At 29.2% G+C, this 17,027-nt stretch overlaps 2 protein-coding genes across 6 annotated transcripts in view; both read left to right on the top strand.

Moving 5' to 3' along the window:
* The window catches only part of LOC107445306 (L-xylulose reductase), a 45,280-nt gene extending 43,985 nt beyond the window's left edge, over positions 1 to 1,295 (top strand). For both annotated transcript variants that reach the window (XM_071177424.1, XM_043055114.2), the window contains exon 7: positions 717 to 1,295. In XM_071177424.1, the coding sequence (XP_071033525.1) occupies positions 717 to 823 (107 nt within the window). In that variant the 3' untranslated portion in view covers positions 824 to 1,295. The remainder of the gene's footprint in view (positions 1 to 716) is intronic.
* A 6,375-nt stretch (positions 1,296 to 7,670) lies between these two features.
* LOC107452573 (L-xylulose reductase) overlaps positions 7,671 to 17,027 on the top strand; it is a 30,601-nt gene continuing 21,244 nt past the window's right edge. The window contains exons 1-6 of one of the 4 annotated variants that reach the window (XM_043055109.2): positions 7,671 to 7,862; positions 11,500 to 11,597; positions 11,743 to 11,897; positions 12,681 to 12,723; positions 13,245 to 13,409; positions 15,494 to 15,614. In XM_043055109.2, coding sequence (XP_042911043.1) covers positions 7,811 to 7,862; positions 11,500 to 11,597; positions 11,743 to 11,897; positions 12,681 to 12,723; positions 13,245 to 13,409; positions 15,494 to 15,614 — 634 coding nt within the window. In that variant the 5' untranslated portion in view covers positions 7,671 to 7,810. Of the gene's footprint in view, positions 7,863 to 11,499; positions 11,598 to 11,742; positions 11,898 to 12,680; positions 12,724 to 13,244; positions 13,410 to 13,872; positions 14,038 to 15,493; positions 15,615 to 17,027 lie in introns of all 4 variants that reach the window. The other 3 variants (XM_043055108.2, XM_043055110.2, XM_043055112.2) reach the window with 3 other exon arrangements.

Below are 17,027 nucleotides of genomic sequence, written 5' to 3'. Positions count from 1 at the left end.
CCTGTTTAGCGACCTCGAATTAACTCGAGCGCACAAGTTAAGAGGTTAATATGCTTTGATGAGTCACCCCTTTAGGCACCAAAAAAGCAAAATTGGGTCAGGCGAGGCATTGCGACAGCAAATTCTTAACTTAGGATATATATATATATATATATATATAGTTTCTACAGTAATGTAAACCACGTACTTAAAAGACAACTTATTTAAAATATACCATTTTATTAGAGTTTGAAAAAGGAAACACTAAGAAAAATCTTGATGTAAAAACAGGAATGATAAACGTTTCAGTCAGGGTCAAATCAAACAAACGATGAAATTTTGAACTATATATTGAGATTAATATTCATTTACTATAAATACTCGGGATGTTCATCGTAGTTACTTTCCTTTGGATTGTCATTATTTTTAAAAACTGATTTGCTGATATGCATAAAAGCAAATGTTTGTAAGCCCGTGAGTCTCATTCTTTCTATATTTCAACCATAACTTTTTGCCTTCATAATGACATTTGTGTTAAATAAATATTCTATTGTTTTCGGCGTAGTGAGTCAGCGTCTTATATTGCATAATAAATTTTTAATGCAATTACATTCATACATGAGAAACACAATTGGTTTTAAGCTATTTGTGGTTGAGAATATTTTAAAGATTTATTATAAATATTACTTAAACTATATTAAATATATTCTTCATTCTTTTTTTTCCTTTTTTTTTAGAAGTGGACGATGTTGCATACCCGATATTATTTTTGCTGAGTGAATATGCATCCCTGATTAGTGGAATAACATTGCCCATTGATGGAGGAATTGCAAATGTTTTTTAGCTAAAATTAATCAATGTTTTCTTGATAAGCGTATCATACGCTGTTAACTATGACGTTCAAACTACAGATTAATACTCTTTTAAAATAATGAAATTTGAAAGTTATTTTTGTTATTTTGTAATGTAATATTGATTACTATAACAAATCAAATTTCAATTCAAATATAATATAGTTCTATACAAAATGTAGCTCTTTTTATAACTAGAAATATTCATTGGATATATTTTTCCGCGAAAATATTACTCTTCTTACTGATTTATAAGAAAATGAAAGGCATTTCTTACATAAAACTATGTTTTATTTGAGATTAATTGTAAAGAAAAAAATATTTGATTTCAAAAGTGTGTACTTCCTTACAACAAACTTCATATGACTGAAAATGTATTATTTTTAATGTGAATAATTCATCAAAAAAGATTAATAACTATGACACTTACAATTTGATTGATTAAATGAATGTTATTACCTGTTACGAGTTTTGTATATACTGTTGTATCTAGTTTTTACACAGAATTATTTTAAATATTTAAAACGAATTGTTGCAAAAAATAGTATTATGATGCGACAAGGAAGTTAGAACTGTATAGCTTGAAAAAACAGTAACTGGGACAACTCGGAGAGCGTCTCACTAGCTTTGTCTGTTTTTTATTTTGCGCACTGTGCATCAAAAAATATCGGAACACATTAGACATAAAATTATGCAACTTTACGGAGATAAAAGTACAGATTCTTAAGCGCTTGAGCAGATAGTTCATAAAATTTGGCGTCACTGTATGATGGCTTTTCAGTATTGGAAAGTAATGATCAGTTCCAATGCTGGTAAAAACACAGCATAAATGTTACTACACTTTTTTTTTTAACTTGTATGTAATCTTTGAAAAAAGTAAAAATTTTGGTTAAAGCAGATTTTAAGGCTAACAAAATTCTATAAATATTAAAAAGATATATTTGTTACTTATGTCTTTTTAATACATAATTTTAAAGCGCACATTATTTTATCATTTTAAATGCTATTCTATATCAATGCTATCTATTCAATGCTATTCTATTCATTATTATATCATTTTTTATATCATTTTCATCTATCTTGTATTTGAAATCAAACAATAAGAGTTATATAAAATGAACATCAATTCTATTTTTACATATAAAGGAAATTTATAGCACTTTACCATTGAAAAAAAATTATTTTAATATTTTCTAATATATACATTAGATAGAGAGGAACTGTTTAAATAATCAGTGTCAATAGTGTTTCTTTCGTAATTTGAAGTGATTCAAGTGAAGAATACGCATTATACAATTTTAAAAGAATGCACTGAATTTGAAATAAAATTTACAAGTTTTGTCATGAAAAAGAGAATTTTCAATTCAACACTATAGGAATATATAATATATTTAAATAATATATTTTTCATATTAAATATTTTCGATTTTTCATGTAAAATATATTTTTCATTTAAGACACACTTTTTGCCACAAAACTTGATCACAACTTACAAATAAAAGAATAAATTTTGAAAAGTGTTATTTATAATATTACTGATAAAATTACTTGATTTTCTGCGATTTTGATTCTTTAATGAAGTTTAATGATTTAGCCAACTTTTTATAATCAAGAAACAGAAAATATTCATTCATACTAAACCTTTAAATTGACATGGAACCCAGTAATATTTTCATAGAATGCTATTTACTAATATGCATTGTTGTATTTGATTATTTTCTTCATTTCAATTTCAGCTGTGAATGTAGTTTTTATTAATATGAATAAGAGGACAAGCGTTTTAGATTCTAGTGATCATTTGTCTATTAACGTAAGACTTGAAAACCTTTTCTGCTTTCGAATGCATTGTTTAGTAGATAAGTGTCAAATACGATAAATAGACGATAAATAGAGAAGTTGAGTTATACAAAATATGAAATCTATGAAAGAATAAGATTGTTAGAATTGTTATAGTCAACAATTATATGCGGATAGTGTAAAATAACAATTTAAATTAATTTGGCAGAAAAGTTTTATGTTTTGAAATGCTTTCGTGAAAATGTTTACCATTTTCTTAGACACTGAAATGACTGATAGAAAGTCAAAGAAGGTGAGGAAGATGAAAAAGATTATGTCAAGTAAGCAGAATATTGTCGCCTGTACCAAAGTGTATCTCTCACTTTGTTGGTGATAAAATATAATCAGCTTGAACGTATATCGAAGTAATATAGTTCTTGCACAAGTCACTCTATTTTAGATTATGTTGGGTAAGAATTGTTGCGTTTACATTAGTATTCTCACTTAGCATTCATTACTTTTCTCAGTTTAGTTTTTGCATTTAGCCTTAATGCTATTTTATAATGCAAGTAAACAAAAATTATGCACACATTACGTTCCATTATAAAGAAAACTTACGATGCAAATCTTGCAGAAAAAAGTTTTATGTTATCAATTAAAGGTCATGATAGGTTTCTTTACTTTCAATGCGAAGGCCCTCATCTGTCATAATTGCCATATTTCCCATTATGTTTCATTATGTTTTCAATACTTCTGTGTTTAGTGATAAAACACAGAATACATCACTCACACAGATAAAGTTCGAAATGGGTGATGTGGTTGAATCCATTTTATTTTCTACAGTCTTCAAACATTGTACAGGTCTGCAACGTATTTTTACATTCGAAGACCGATTTAGTGTTGGTTTTTTTAATTTTCAGAAGAGACATACTGAAATTTCCCTTGTTACAGAGCAGAAAAAAAACTTTAATGAAATCTTTACGGGATTCTGAGCATCATTAATATTTTTGGCCCGTACAGATTCATTTTCGTTTCTTTCTAGATCTCGCTAAGGAATGAATAAAAATGGAATATACCAATGAAATGGATAAAATTTATGTTCTGAAGAAGTCTATTACTTTTGTAAACAATTTTATCTTAAATTTTGAAACTGTTGGAATTATTATCACTACCTTAAAGAAATAAGGTTTCTTCTGAAACGTTCTGGGTTTTTATTTTTTTTTCAATTTATCCTTAATTTTTAATAGATTGATTGATTGATAATATTTTTATTGAAATGTAAGTCTTGTTATTGAATTATTTATTATTCATTGGGATGGAGGCAATAAAAAGGGAAAACAGAAATTTGAAAAATCAATTCACGTAATCAAAATTTTCAAAAAATAAACTATATGAATGGATATTTGCTTTTTTGATCGGAAACTGACGTTAGTTTCTCGAGCTGCTGGAAGAAGTAAGTGATTTAAAATGTAAGAAGTAGCTTTGTTAAATCTTTTATTATTTAATGAATTTTTATTTCAGGTAAAAAAAAAAGTAGTTTAACTCCAGTATTGTTCATTGAGTTTTACGCTAAATTTCAGTTTTTCATTGTAGTTTTTGGTAATTGGGTACTTGCATTTCAAGAAGATCAATGATGCCCACACATATGACCTATGACGCCAGTGTCAGTTGTACGTTTTATAAGCAAAATAGCGTGTTAAAGTGGAGCTAAGTTTCTCCATATAAGTCAAAATATTAATTAACGTAAAATTAGTTAAATACAGTGCCATGTCGCACATCGAATTTCTTGAAACATAATTGTTTCCCGTCTACGTCTTAAACGCATTAACAGTTGTTTAAGTCTTTTTATGTAACCATGATATATTTTTGGTTTGTGTACCTGGCAACTTCGATGCGTAATTAGTTTGTTCATGTTCTACAAGACTTCGTGCATATCTTTGTGTTTAGTAAGAAAATCATAGTGAAATAATTGAATTTTTTGTGAAAGACTATAGAATGTATCACTTAAGAGGATTGATACATGACGGGCTTGGCTTACTCGAATAAGAATGGAAAGAACAGTATCTGACGTCAACAATTGCCACAATTCAACAACTAATCAGGATCGAGATACCTACGCAACGTCACTTGCAGGTATGACATACCACATAAACAGCTAGGTTGCTGATAAATTTGTAAAATTTTTTCACGGGTATTTATCAAATTAAAATTTTTTTAATTTAATGTTTTGATAAAAAATTCAAGTTTCTTTTTTTGCAATAACAACACATTGATTTCAAACTAGTTGCTGTTTGCAATCTAATAAAAAATAATAATGAACAATAATAATAGAAAAACTAAATCAAAATTTGAAGCGGTTCTTTCCTCGTAAGTAAAATGAAAAAAAAAAAAAAAAAATTCGGACCATTTTTTCTTTGTCATACCGATATTAGAACATTTAGAATACTAGTCACAAATTTAAGTATTTCTTTAAAAGTTCACTGTCATAAAAATTCATTTCATGCTGAGCAATAATACGGTACGATTTTGCTGCAACCTTAATAAGTTAAAAATGTCTTCCATGTTTCCGTTCAACTTGAAATATGTTTGATATATACTTGATATATCGGCTTGATCCTAGTATAGGTGACACGGTGGATTTGGTAACTATGGTGATGTTTGGAACGGCAATAAAGTTTCCTACCTGTAGTTGTAAATTTGGCGAGATTTCGATGGGCATGACGTATGCGGTGGGCTATTGCTTATTAGCCATTTTGCATTTTAGGATTCGGGGAATGATTTTGCAGATTTGAGATTTGTTTATGTATTAGTCATTTTCAAGTTATGATTTTCTATCTTTTGGCCAACACCAATTCTTGCCAAAAATTGTAAAAACGTTCCATTGCGTTGGTAATAAATTAGGCGACAAGCGTTAACGTGTCACTTCATCGATGGCGATGTTTTTCAAAATTGCGCCAAGTAGGTAACATATACTCAGGACCAGAGGGCTGGTTCACTCCTTTGAAGTATCTCTCGCCGCGACGATCCTCCGATTTTCTCTAGTGACGTCACTTTGGCGCAAAGCTCGCACTTTTACTTCAAGAACGGAGCGTTCGGCCTTACTAGCTCTAACTAATATTGGATCATTTCTTTTTGCGAGATATTCTAAGACATTTGTTATTTTCTATAATGACTTTCCTCAGTTTTTGCAGTGAATTTACAAGAATTTAAAACTATTATCGAAATGCCAGTTTGCGCGATTGCAACTTGCAAAAATTCTGATATAAAAACAAAAGGAAAAAGTATAATTTTTCGCGTGTTCCCTAAAGTAAATGAACAACTATGTAAAGAATGGATTCCGAAATGACACAGTTAATATAAAACAGCAATACGTTTATTCTGTCGTAAAGAACTTTTATAAAAATTCATTATCTAAATAGAAACCGCCTCGTTACTTCATAAAGAAAGGCAGGTGAAAAGAATTAAAAAATAGATAAAGTCAAAGAAAATTAAAATGTAAGTAAAAAGTATAAATAAAATATATAGTATATAGTTGAAATTCTCCTAATTTCATAACATATTTTTTAATGTAGTTATTCTAAATATTTATGATTTTTTTTAAAAATTATATTCTCTTCAATTTAAATATCTATATATTATATCATCGTAAATTTAAATGTCTATAAACAATTGTAAAATTTCTGATGTCATTATGAACCTAAATTATTATTTTGTTTCAGTAATTAGCGTTTAAGGTTGATGTTTCCTAAAGATTAAGTATGAACAAATTGCTATTAACAACATATTTTAAAATCAGGGATTCTAAATTTAACTCAACCTATCGTTATAAAAGAATATGAAGATAAAAAAAGTGTCGATATATGCCTTCATTTTTCTTAATAGTTAAAGTTAAAACTGAACTTTTTAAAATAAAGTATTTATCGTGTCATTTTCGCCAACTAGCAAAACACTTTTATAAGTTTAAAATGGTATTTTTTGTAATATAATAACCAAGAAAGTTTTTTTTTTAAACTATGTTTATGAGCGGAAATAATGTGTTAATTACGTAAAGTTTGAAAGCTAATAACCAGAAAAAGTCTAACTTATTTTTACAAAGAGAAAGATGCAAAGTTATCATATCGTTGCTTGCGATCTCCGAGATCTGTGGACACAGTGACGTCATGAGGAGGGAAATCGTAGCTTCAGCTCTAAGAGCGGAGTGAACTAGCCCTTCTATTCTCGTTAGCCCTGATATATACTAGGATTTTACCTCAAGTTTAAGAAGTACGATAATATGATTCTATTTGAAACATTTTAAGATTGCAGCAAATATTAACCTCATTACGATTCACCCTGTCTGAAAATTTTACTAACCTAATTAATCAATTCATTCTAAACGAGAATTTTTAAATTTATAAAATTTATATATCAAGAAAAAATGTTATGTAACTGCGTACCGGCATTCAGGGTATCGGTTTTTTTTAAAATCCATTTTTACAGGAGCATGTTGCAAAAAAAAAAATCTGATATACCGTAATATTTACAGTAATAATTACCATATAATGACTGAATCACTCTAATAAAATAAAAATTGCTATTAAAATTGCAGTATCATATTTTACAGTACAAATGGATGTTACGAAAAAATGGATTTTACGGATGTTGCGACCAAAGTACTTGAGCTTCATATAATATTTTTTTAAAGAATTTTGTACAGTGTTTCAAAAAAAATGTTTATTATTCAAAGTGATATATTTCTTATTTCACTTGCATTTAAATTTATTGCATATACATGGCATATCTACAAATCGATATTATTCTGAGGAAAATATTTCAAAATTTTGAAGAAAAAAATAACTATTCAATATTTTTAATAGTTAAAGTTTTCACATGCACCGTATCGTAACGTTTCTCACGTAAATGTTCAAAAGCATTTGAGTTTTAAAGTTGCATTATTTAATCATTGCAATTTTTTGCATAGTCATTCCTTCAAAAAATACTTGCATTCTTTATCTCACGATAAAACATTCAATGAGGAATAATATCTTTTTTCTCTTTATTTACGGTCTGAAATGTTTTTTTTTCTTTATCATACACAATGAAAGATAAGACATTGACGATTTTTAAGTACTCCCATTTCTCGAATATTTGTTTAAAAGGGTCACAACCTGCCTAAACTGTAAAATAGTAGTTTTACCTCAAACAAAAATTCATAAAAAGAAAATATGAATATCCAATTCGATGGTAAAAGAGCTCTAGTTACAGGAGCAGGAAAAGGTAATGAAATGCTTTATTGTAAATTTAGTTGATTTTATTAATTGTTTAAATGTCTTTTTTCATACTTTAGAGAAGTTTTAAAACAAATTGTAAACTATGCCTAGCAACAGCACTATGATGGGTATTTTCAAAAAACAATTTCTTGGCATAAATGAAAATGAAGGATTCGAGTTAAATATCAAAAATATATTTTTAAATTTAATGTCTCTAATATATTCTAGTTGGTTTTTTTAGTGCGAAATAATTTATCATTTAAAAACTATTTCTTCTCAACTACTTTTTATTGGTTTGTTAAGGTAAAGAGTTTACATATTAGGTTAACCCTGTGACTACGAACTTAAAAAATGATTTTTTTTGTCCCGTTTATTATTCAAAAGGACAAAATAGGTCACAAATAGGGCAAATTTAGTATTTGGGATTTTTCTGACAAGCGGTTATCAATTTAGAGGCTGGGACATATATGTCCGACCGTACTTAATGGTGGAATACATATGTCCCACCTGCAGTTAACGACTTACTACAAGAACATCTATCATTCCGGAAAAATTTATTATATAGACTTTTTTTTTACATGATATGATACAGGGTGAAGCAATCTTTGCATAACCCGATATTACACACTGGACAACTCATGTTTGTTCTTTTTTCTATGTTCATGTGAGAAAATATGAATGGACATAACAATCCTAGTAAAGAATACGAGTGGGATATATCTGTCCCAATGAAAATTACTAGTGGGATATATCTGTCCCAGCGCAAAATCACAATGCTATTTCATGCAAGAAACTCCTTAGCGCCATCTAGGGGATATTTGACACAAGAAACACGTATACTTGGTTCGACTCTACGAATGGGACATATTACTATGAGTTTCTAAATGCTTTTTACCCCATTAGTAATTTTTAAACATTTGTTGAGACAAATGAGTCCAGTTAGTAGTCAAAGAGTTAAATAGTTAAATTTTGCCGCTTAGACCACATCGTACCACAAATTTTCAGAGCAAAAGACAACAGGCTACACACAATAATCTTAGTAAAACTTTGAATATGGTGTAGGAATATTCTAAAAATATATTTAAAAAAATTAAGTAACTTTTTAAATGATCAAGCAATATGGTTCCCTTTTAATTGCTTAGTTTGAGAACTATTTTAATTCTGACTTAAAATTAAAAAAAAAAAAAGAAAAAACTATACGAATAATGATTTTTAGAATGCCTCTTAATTGGTATTTCTTACTTCTTTCGGTACCTCTTAAATTCTTTTTAAAAGATAAAGCTTTATCGAAATATCCCAAAAGAAAATCAAAACATACAATAACTTAAAATATGCATTATTTTAAAATTTTGTGTAAGATAATGAAACTTTCCTTTTTTTTACTTTCTCTTATGGGTTCTTCGCAAACATACACCATGTGAAATTACTTACACTAAGATAATTGAAGACAAAGATATTTTTGATTTTAACTGCAACAAATTAAGTTTGAAAAAAATAGTTCATCTAAATATTCAGATACGAAGATTTTAATATAGATAAATATATTTGTGGCGATATATTTTTAATGATGGATGTGGAATTATCGAGAGTATTGTTCAACTGCGACAAATTAGTGGGTGACAGGAAAACTTAGCGTTCATTTATGAGTAGTAAAAGTAGTTCACTTTTAGAATAAGAAAAAGTACTTATGTAGTTCACATTTTATAAAGGAGGAAAGTTAAAGCGTGCAAAATATGAGAGTTTCTCTTTTTTTGTGAAATCTTAGCCAGCATGTCATTCCAATTCATTGGTTTGCGACGATGGGAAGCTCTTTGAAAAAGTTAAATTTTAAATTCCTTTTTCTACAATCCGCCAAATAACTTGCAGATAATTAATAACCTTCCTCCGATTCGTTATTTTTCTTTCAAATCAATAACGCCAAATAACTAATAACATTCCTCCGATTCTCCATTTTTGTTTCCCTTCGTTGTTGCTGACGTATACCTGTTTAGACAGAGAAGTGCGATTGTTCTTGTTTTCCAGTGGCGCCATTTATGGTCAAAGAATTCGACTTCAGCCATACACATACGTCACACCCGTTTATAGGGCGGACTCATTCATACATCCATTCATTCATCCATAATTTTGACCTGCATCAGAGAACGATCGATCTCCAATCCAGTACCCCCAGAGGTATTGATTTAAATCATTACCTGAAGGAGAGTAATGACTTCAGCTCTTTTGATGAAATGAATTTCTAATTATCTACTTAATAAAACGGAAAAAAAATAATTATACTAATGCCAATCATTTTTGGCCACCAAGCCATCAGTCTTGCTTCCGATAATATGTTCCGATGATAATGTTTAAGTTCATTAGAATTAATTAACTACTCAAATAAAAATTCTCATGTATATTAAAATACTCATTCTTCTACAACCGCATTTAAAACTACTGTAGTGAATATCTGTATTACTGTAGTGCAGCTGATTTGTTATGGGAACAAAGAGGACTTTGCAGGAGGGGTTCGAACCCATAAAATCTCGGACATGGGCCCAGAGCCCTACCGACCAGGATGTCTCGGCCCCTCATTTCCTTTTGACATTCTTAATTAAATAAAGCTAAAAACATTTTAAATTGTGAAATCACACGCAAAAATGTATTTTTTTCTAAATAAAAAAATAAATTTTTTTTTTTTTGTCCTCTGGACTCGGTTGTTTGATCCTCAAAGTATGTGATGCATGTCTTGAATGTTTTGGACCCAATCATAAAAAAAGAGGGCAAAATTATTTTAACTTCTAAATATTGTTTTTACTCTTTGCGTATTTGGAGATATCACATGAAATATATAAACGCACAAATAGTTTGTACTTAAAGCTGAAACTCATTTATTCAAAGGTGAACGCATGCTAAAGCAATTAATTTTTTTTATTTATTATAATAACATGTGTTTCAAAAACATTTTAGATTGGAAGATATGAAAATTATTACGAAGTTTTAACCTATAATTTGAATTTGAAGAAATAACACTTAAAATATGACTAATTTGAAGTTTTACCGTTTAATATTTATTTGATTGCTTTCGCTTAAATTTGGGATTTGTCATTTTTAGTTACAATTAAAAGTTTGAAGGAATTTTCTATAAAATGCAACTTTATTAGAATAAAAAATTTTTTGTGTCTAATTTCGAAATTTCAAATATCATTTGCGCAACGTATGGTTACGCCCTCAAATTAAACAGTTTGCATCTTAGGGATTGAAAATCCGGAGGATCAAAAGTAATTGTGCACCGATTTTATTTTTCATTTTCTGTATTGGATACTTGCAAGCTGCGTCAAACGTGGGTAAATCGTGGCAACTGTTTATTCCACGATTCAGCAGCTAATTACGTTTAAAACACACATGTGACATTGCTTGTAGGCATCCAATTAAAATTAATACGAAAATAGATTCAGCTGATAATAAGCCAAGCCTGTATTCAACCACCTGATTAGGCACAACCATGGAATTTTAGCTGTACTCTTCTTCTCGAATTTCAAATACCCAGTTGTATGCACGTCCATGCAGTAAAGACCATTGTAGTTTTATTATCATGAAAGAATGCCAAGCGTGAAAAATGTATGAAATAACTCAAAATTCACTTTATTTCAATTGTTTTTACTAAGGTATTGGAAAAGCAGTGACTATTAGGCTGGCTGAATGTGGAGCTGAAGTTGTCGCTGTCAGCCGCACGCAATTAGATTTAGATGAATTGCAAACAGTCGTAAGTGCAGTTATTTTCCATCTATAATAGCCAATAACTAAATTCCAAATTATTAAATGAGTTGTTTTTCATGAAATATTAATCAGAGTATGTTTTTTTCTTAAGTATCCTTCAAAAATAAATCAGTTTAATTAATTTGTTTTAGAACAAGAATATAAAAACGGTTTGCTTGGATGTTGGTAATTGGGAATCTACGAAATCTGCTATTGAGAGCATCGGACCTATTGACTTGTTGGTAAACAATGCCGCTATTATGAAGCCTGTAAACTTCGGAAACATGACTGAACAAGACATTGACGAGTATGATTTTCTTGTATAAAGTTCCTTAATTTTTTTCATGAAAAATTTAATTAATGCTCGAAAATAATGTTTAAGTATTTTAATTTATAAAACATAGGCTGCTTTAATTTGTGTAAAAGTATGAACTCGAATCAAACAATGAAAGAGGAATTTAATTTTATACCATTTTGGAGACCGATAAGACGATGGTCACCGATAGCTATAGAACTATGCTCGGTAAATGCTTATAAATGAGTTTTTTCTTAATTTTCTTGATGGATGATAACATTACTTCTATTTCACAATGCGTATCACCTATGAATGTAGAAAAAATAAACGTTGTACTGAACAGATAATCCTTTTTATATGATTCGTAGCTCATTGGTGGCCAATCATTGCTATAGATGTTAATGAAGGGCAGGTAAAGAAGAATCTGGAAAATGGAAGAACAGAGTCTTCCTCACACCGTGATTTGGCTTTGCTAATAGTTCTGTAAATCCAACTGTATAAAACAAAACTGATGGAATCTGTGCAACATGCGAACTCTTATTTGTTTTCTCAGCGAAATCCTTAATTGATAATCTAAGATTGATAGCTCCATTTTCAACTTTGATCAACTTTCGAGTTAAATTTATCAAGTTAAATGGATTGGAAAGAGATTGGAATTTTATGAAAATAGTCCGATTAATTTAATCAAGTAATAAATTGCTCAAGTTATTACTATAAGATTGAAATTATACTTATTTTGTCCAAAAATGTATTTAAAAATGTTACTAATGTTTCATATATTTAATTGTGTTCCAGGACCTACAGCATTAATTTAAAGGCAATCATAAATATTACCCAAGTAAGTAAAGGTGATATCTTATTTCATATTTTATAAGCAAGTTGAAAATGACATTTAAATCGCATGAGTAAATTTTTTGGAGTATTTATATTTCTAGAGTATAATTGTCAGATGAAAAGTGCTATTTTAAAACTGAGGCGTTTATTCAAAATTTTTGGTTGACAATGAAGCTTAATACATCTTCTTAACTCGTATTATTACATAAAGGCAGATAATTAAGAAATCATGAATGCTTCATGTGCTTTAAATTGTAGACTGAAGGACATTTGACAAAAATAGTGAAAATAAAGAAAAAAAATTTAAATTATTGAGATATTCCGGAAAAATTAGAGCTTAAAAATACAAAAAATAAAAGTCAGGATTTTTTTACTCTGCTTCACAGAAAAAGTTCTAGAATTTTTTTTTTAAATTTCCAAAATTAACTTAAATACTTTATAAATATTAGTTCATATAGAGTACTTTTATGTTCAAAACTTTATTAAAATTTCATTTTAATCGCTTTCAATCTTTGTTGTCTTTAGATTGTTGCCAATGGCATGAAAGAGCGAGGAAAGGGAGGATCGATTGTAAATGTATCAAGCATAGGAAGTTTTAAATGTACTCATTATATGGGGATATACGGCTCGAGCAAAGGTGCTGTAGATCAACTAACAAGATGTATGGCAACAGAGTATGGACCTCACAATGTAAGAACTTTGGATCTGATACCATAAAAAAATACTTTTGTTGCATAATTAATTGCATCCATAATTCTCCGGAACGATTTTAAGAGAACNTTTTTGGTAGACAATGAAGCTTAATACATTTTCTTAACTCGTACTATTACATAAAAGCAGACAATTAAGCAATCATGAATGCTTTATGTGCTTTAAATTGTAGACTAAAGGACATTTGACGAAAATCGTGAAAATGAAGAAAAAAAATTTAAATTATTGAGATATTCCGGAAAAATTAGAGCTTAAAAATATAAAAAATAAAAGTCAGGATTTTTTACTCTGTTTTGTAGAAAAAGTTCAAGAATTTTTTTTAAATTTCTAAAATTAAATTAAATATTGTATAAATACTCGTATTAGCTCATATAATTTACTTTTATATTCAAAACTTTATAAAAATTTCTTTTTAATTGCTTTTAAACTTTGTTGTCTTTAGATTGTTGCCAATGGCATGAAAGAGCGAGGAAAAGGAGGATCGATTGTAAATGTATCAAGCATAGGAAGTTTTAAATGTACTCATTATATGGGGATATATGGCTCGAGTAAAGGTGCTGTAGATCAACTAACAAGATGTATGGCTACAGAGTATGGACCTCACAATGTAAGAACTCTAGATCTGATACCATAAAAAATGCTTTTGTTGCATAATTAATTGCATCCATAATTCTCCGGAACGATTTTAAGAGAACGAAAATAATTAAGGGCAGACTGAAAATTGATGTTAAGCAGTAATATTGAAATAAGAGAAAGAGGAGACATGTCCAAAGATGCGAAGCACGAACAATGATGTCTCTATGAGTGAGATGTTGTTCCCTATAGTGTCATAGTGGTCTCAATATTTCAAGTGTAATGCCATACCACGTTTAAAAATTAGCTACATAATTTTATATAGGTTTTTGAATTTCCAGCATGCTTAAGCTGGTTCCGGCAGCGTTTATATTGGTTCCAGTCTCAATTTGATACTGGTTTTATGAACTATTTCCAATTGTGTTTTGCTATTGGGGATATTAATATCTATGATAGTTTTTCATTTTTCAAGCTGCCTAACTTAGAAATGAATAAGGTTTCATGCAAAAACACTACAAATGTTAACTTATTGTTATTTGCGCATCTGAAATTAGTGTCTAGATAATTAAGTTATTGATTTATATTTTTTATTTGCTGAATCGAATGCAGCACACTAAGCCAAAAGGACTGAAAGCTGAAAAGTTACAAAAAATTTCATGCATGAAAACAGGTTTGTACTTCTATAAACGATCATATATGTTGCCCTGTTAACAAACAAAGTAATAGATCGCATATACATATTTTAAGCTATATTAAACAAGTTTAAAATCAAGTAGATAGATTAAATAAGTTCGAAGTATAAAAGAGTTACAAAAGTTTTATGCATAAAAAGTATATTTTTTCTTGCAACTATTTATACGTCTGGAATTGCTGTATCGAAAAGTAGGACATTGTTTTTAGTGTATGCATTCTTAACATTAAACTGTAGAGTATCAGATTTAAAAGTATTTTGTGTGTAAAAGGACAAAAATAAAACATTATAGTTTTAAGGCAAAGAACTCTTATAACTTAATAGCAAGTAATCATATCGACTTGGTTCTGACCTCAGTCGATTCAGTTTTCAACAATACATTGGATTCTGTTTTACCCTTACTATTTAAATACTATTATGCGATTTCTATTATAATTTGTATACTATTATTTTTATGCTAATTTCTATTTATAAAACTTCTGAACTACTATACCTAACGTCCTAGGTTTGATTTTATTTGATTAAGTTTAAACAAATATATTTCAGAAACACTACTTAACTTGCCTAGATAACAATATTTAAATATCTTCCCCTTTCCCTCAGTAAATACAAGATGGCAGCTAAGGCTCACCTCTGATGAGGAGCAAAATCTAGACATTCATATTGGTCCCAAACAAAAAATTATTAAACCCATTTTCATTTATCCCCTTACTGTTTCCATTTAAGGACAGTGAAATTGGCTTATAATTCAATCAAATGTGAAAATCAAAGTCCTTTGTGCAAATATTTCCTTTTATAGATTAGAGTGAATGCTGTCAATCCTACTGCAATACGCACAAATATGGCGGCTGATGTATTTAAAGAAGGTAGTGAATCAGGAAAGATGTTTACAGAAAGAACACCTCTAAAAAGATTAGGAGGTAAGCAAATTTAAATTGATTCCTTCATTTTTTGTGTGTATTTCATTTTTAAATATTTGGAAGATTTTAGAAAACACAGGTAATCTTATTATTGATTAACAAAAAATTATTTTGAAATTTACGCATTATAATTAATTGCAGAGTTGTTAGAGTGACTTGAAAAATTTGTAGTTTTTAAGTTCATTTTGAAAAATATTTCATAATTTTTTTAAAACTCAGTTATTTATAATTTTAGGATCCCTGCTTGGCAAGCATAAAATTAAAATTTTAACTAAGCCTTTTTTTAAAAAAAAATCCTTTCATAACCACTGAGATGTCTTAAATGCATTGTTTGAAGTTTATATTTTACAGACAGATTTGTAAAAAGCTATGTTGAAATGTTTATTAAGATTGTGTTTTCATACAAAGACCCCATCTTGCCTAGAATTTATTATTTTATATTTGTGTCCGAACACCTCGGCGAGCCCAAATTTATCTATTTATTGCAATTAACTCTGCAACATAACTGGCAAAAACCTTTTTTTTTTTTAATCTTTTCGGGGAGGGCGAGTCATAAATGTATTCGAACCGAAACATGCTGGAAAAAAAAGCAGTAGCTGAATGTGGGCGCGTTTAATTTGGAAGAGTTATTTTTTCTTATACTTTATTTCTAACATACCTAATCAACGTTAGTTCAAATTGAATTACTAAGATCTGTGGTGACTTAAGGAATAGAGCGTTCGCCTTTCAACGAAGTGAACTGGATTCGAATCCCAGTAATGGCTCGTCGATACGAATTTCGCACTAGGGTCGCACCGATCACAGTACTGACTTTAAGTATCCTCACTGGTGGATGGATCATGGGTTAGAGTCCCTAGGCTCTTTGATTAACCGTGGGAGGCTTTCATAGTTTTCCTCTCCGTGTAACGCAAATGAGGGTTAGTTTCATCAAAACGCCCACGACGAAAGCAAATTTCTCTAAATACTTGATCCAAGAGTTCCCTTATCGTCTGGATTGGGTTCAAAATTATTAGACTACGGAGTTGAAAGTTAGTTGCCGTAAACCCAAAAATTAGGTCGGCTATTCAACAACAGTTCTAAAATTGTATTATTAAGTATTGGTGAATTAAATAAATTAAACTATTATTATTAACACAAATAAACTACGAACGAAAAAACTTGAAAAGGATAACTTTAAGCTCTCTCCATCACTGAGGAGCGTAAATAATGTTCGTTTACATTAAGAGATAAGTTCATCCTTTTGGAGCATGGTCCAAAAATTAGTATTGCATACAGGGGCTATAAATTTCAATATCCCTTATTTAGAAATTTGTGTAAAAGCATAAATATTTGATTAAATGTTTCTTTTAATGCATTTGTTTTTTGGAATAAAAATACCGTCAAGCAGAATATATGCATATATATATATATATA

This window comes from Parasteatoda tepidariorum, chromosome 2 (assembly GCF_043381705.1).
Source record: "Parasteatoda tepidariorum isolate YZ-2023 chromosome 2, CAS_Ptep_4.0, whole genome shotgun sequence".
Classification (NCBI taxonomy): domain Eukaryota; kingdom Metazoa; phylum Arthropoda; class Arachnida; order Araneae; family Theridiidae; genus Parasteatoda; species Parasteatoda tepidariorum.
Note: the sequence above shows the minus strand (reverse complement) of the source record. Positions and strands in the feature narration are given on the sequence as shown.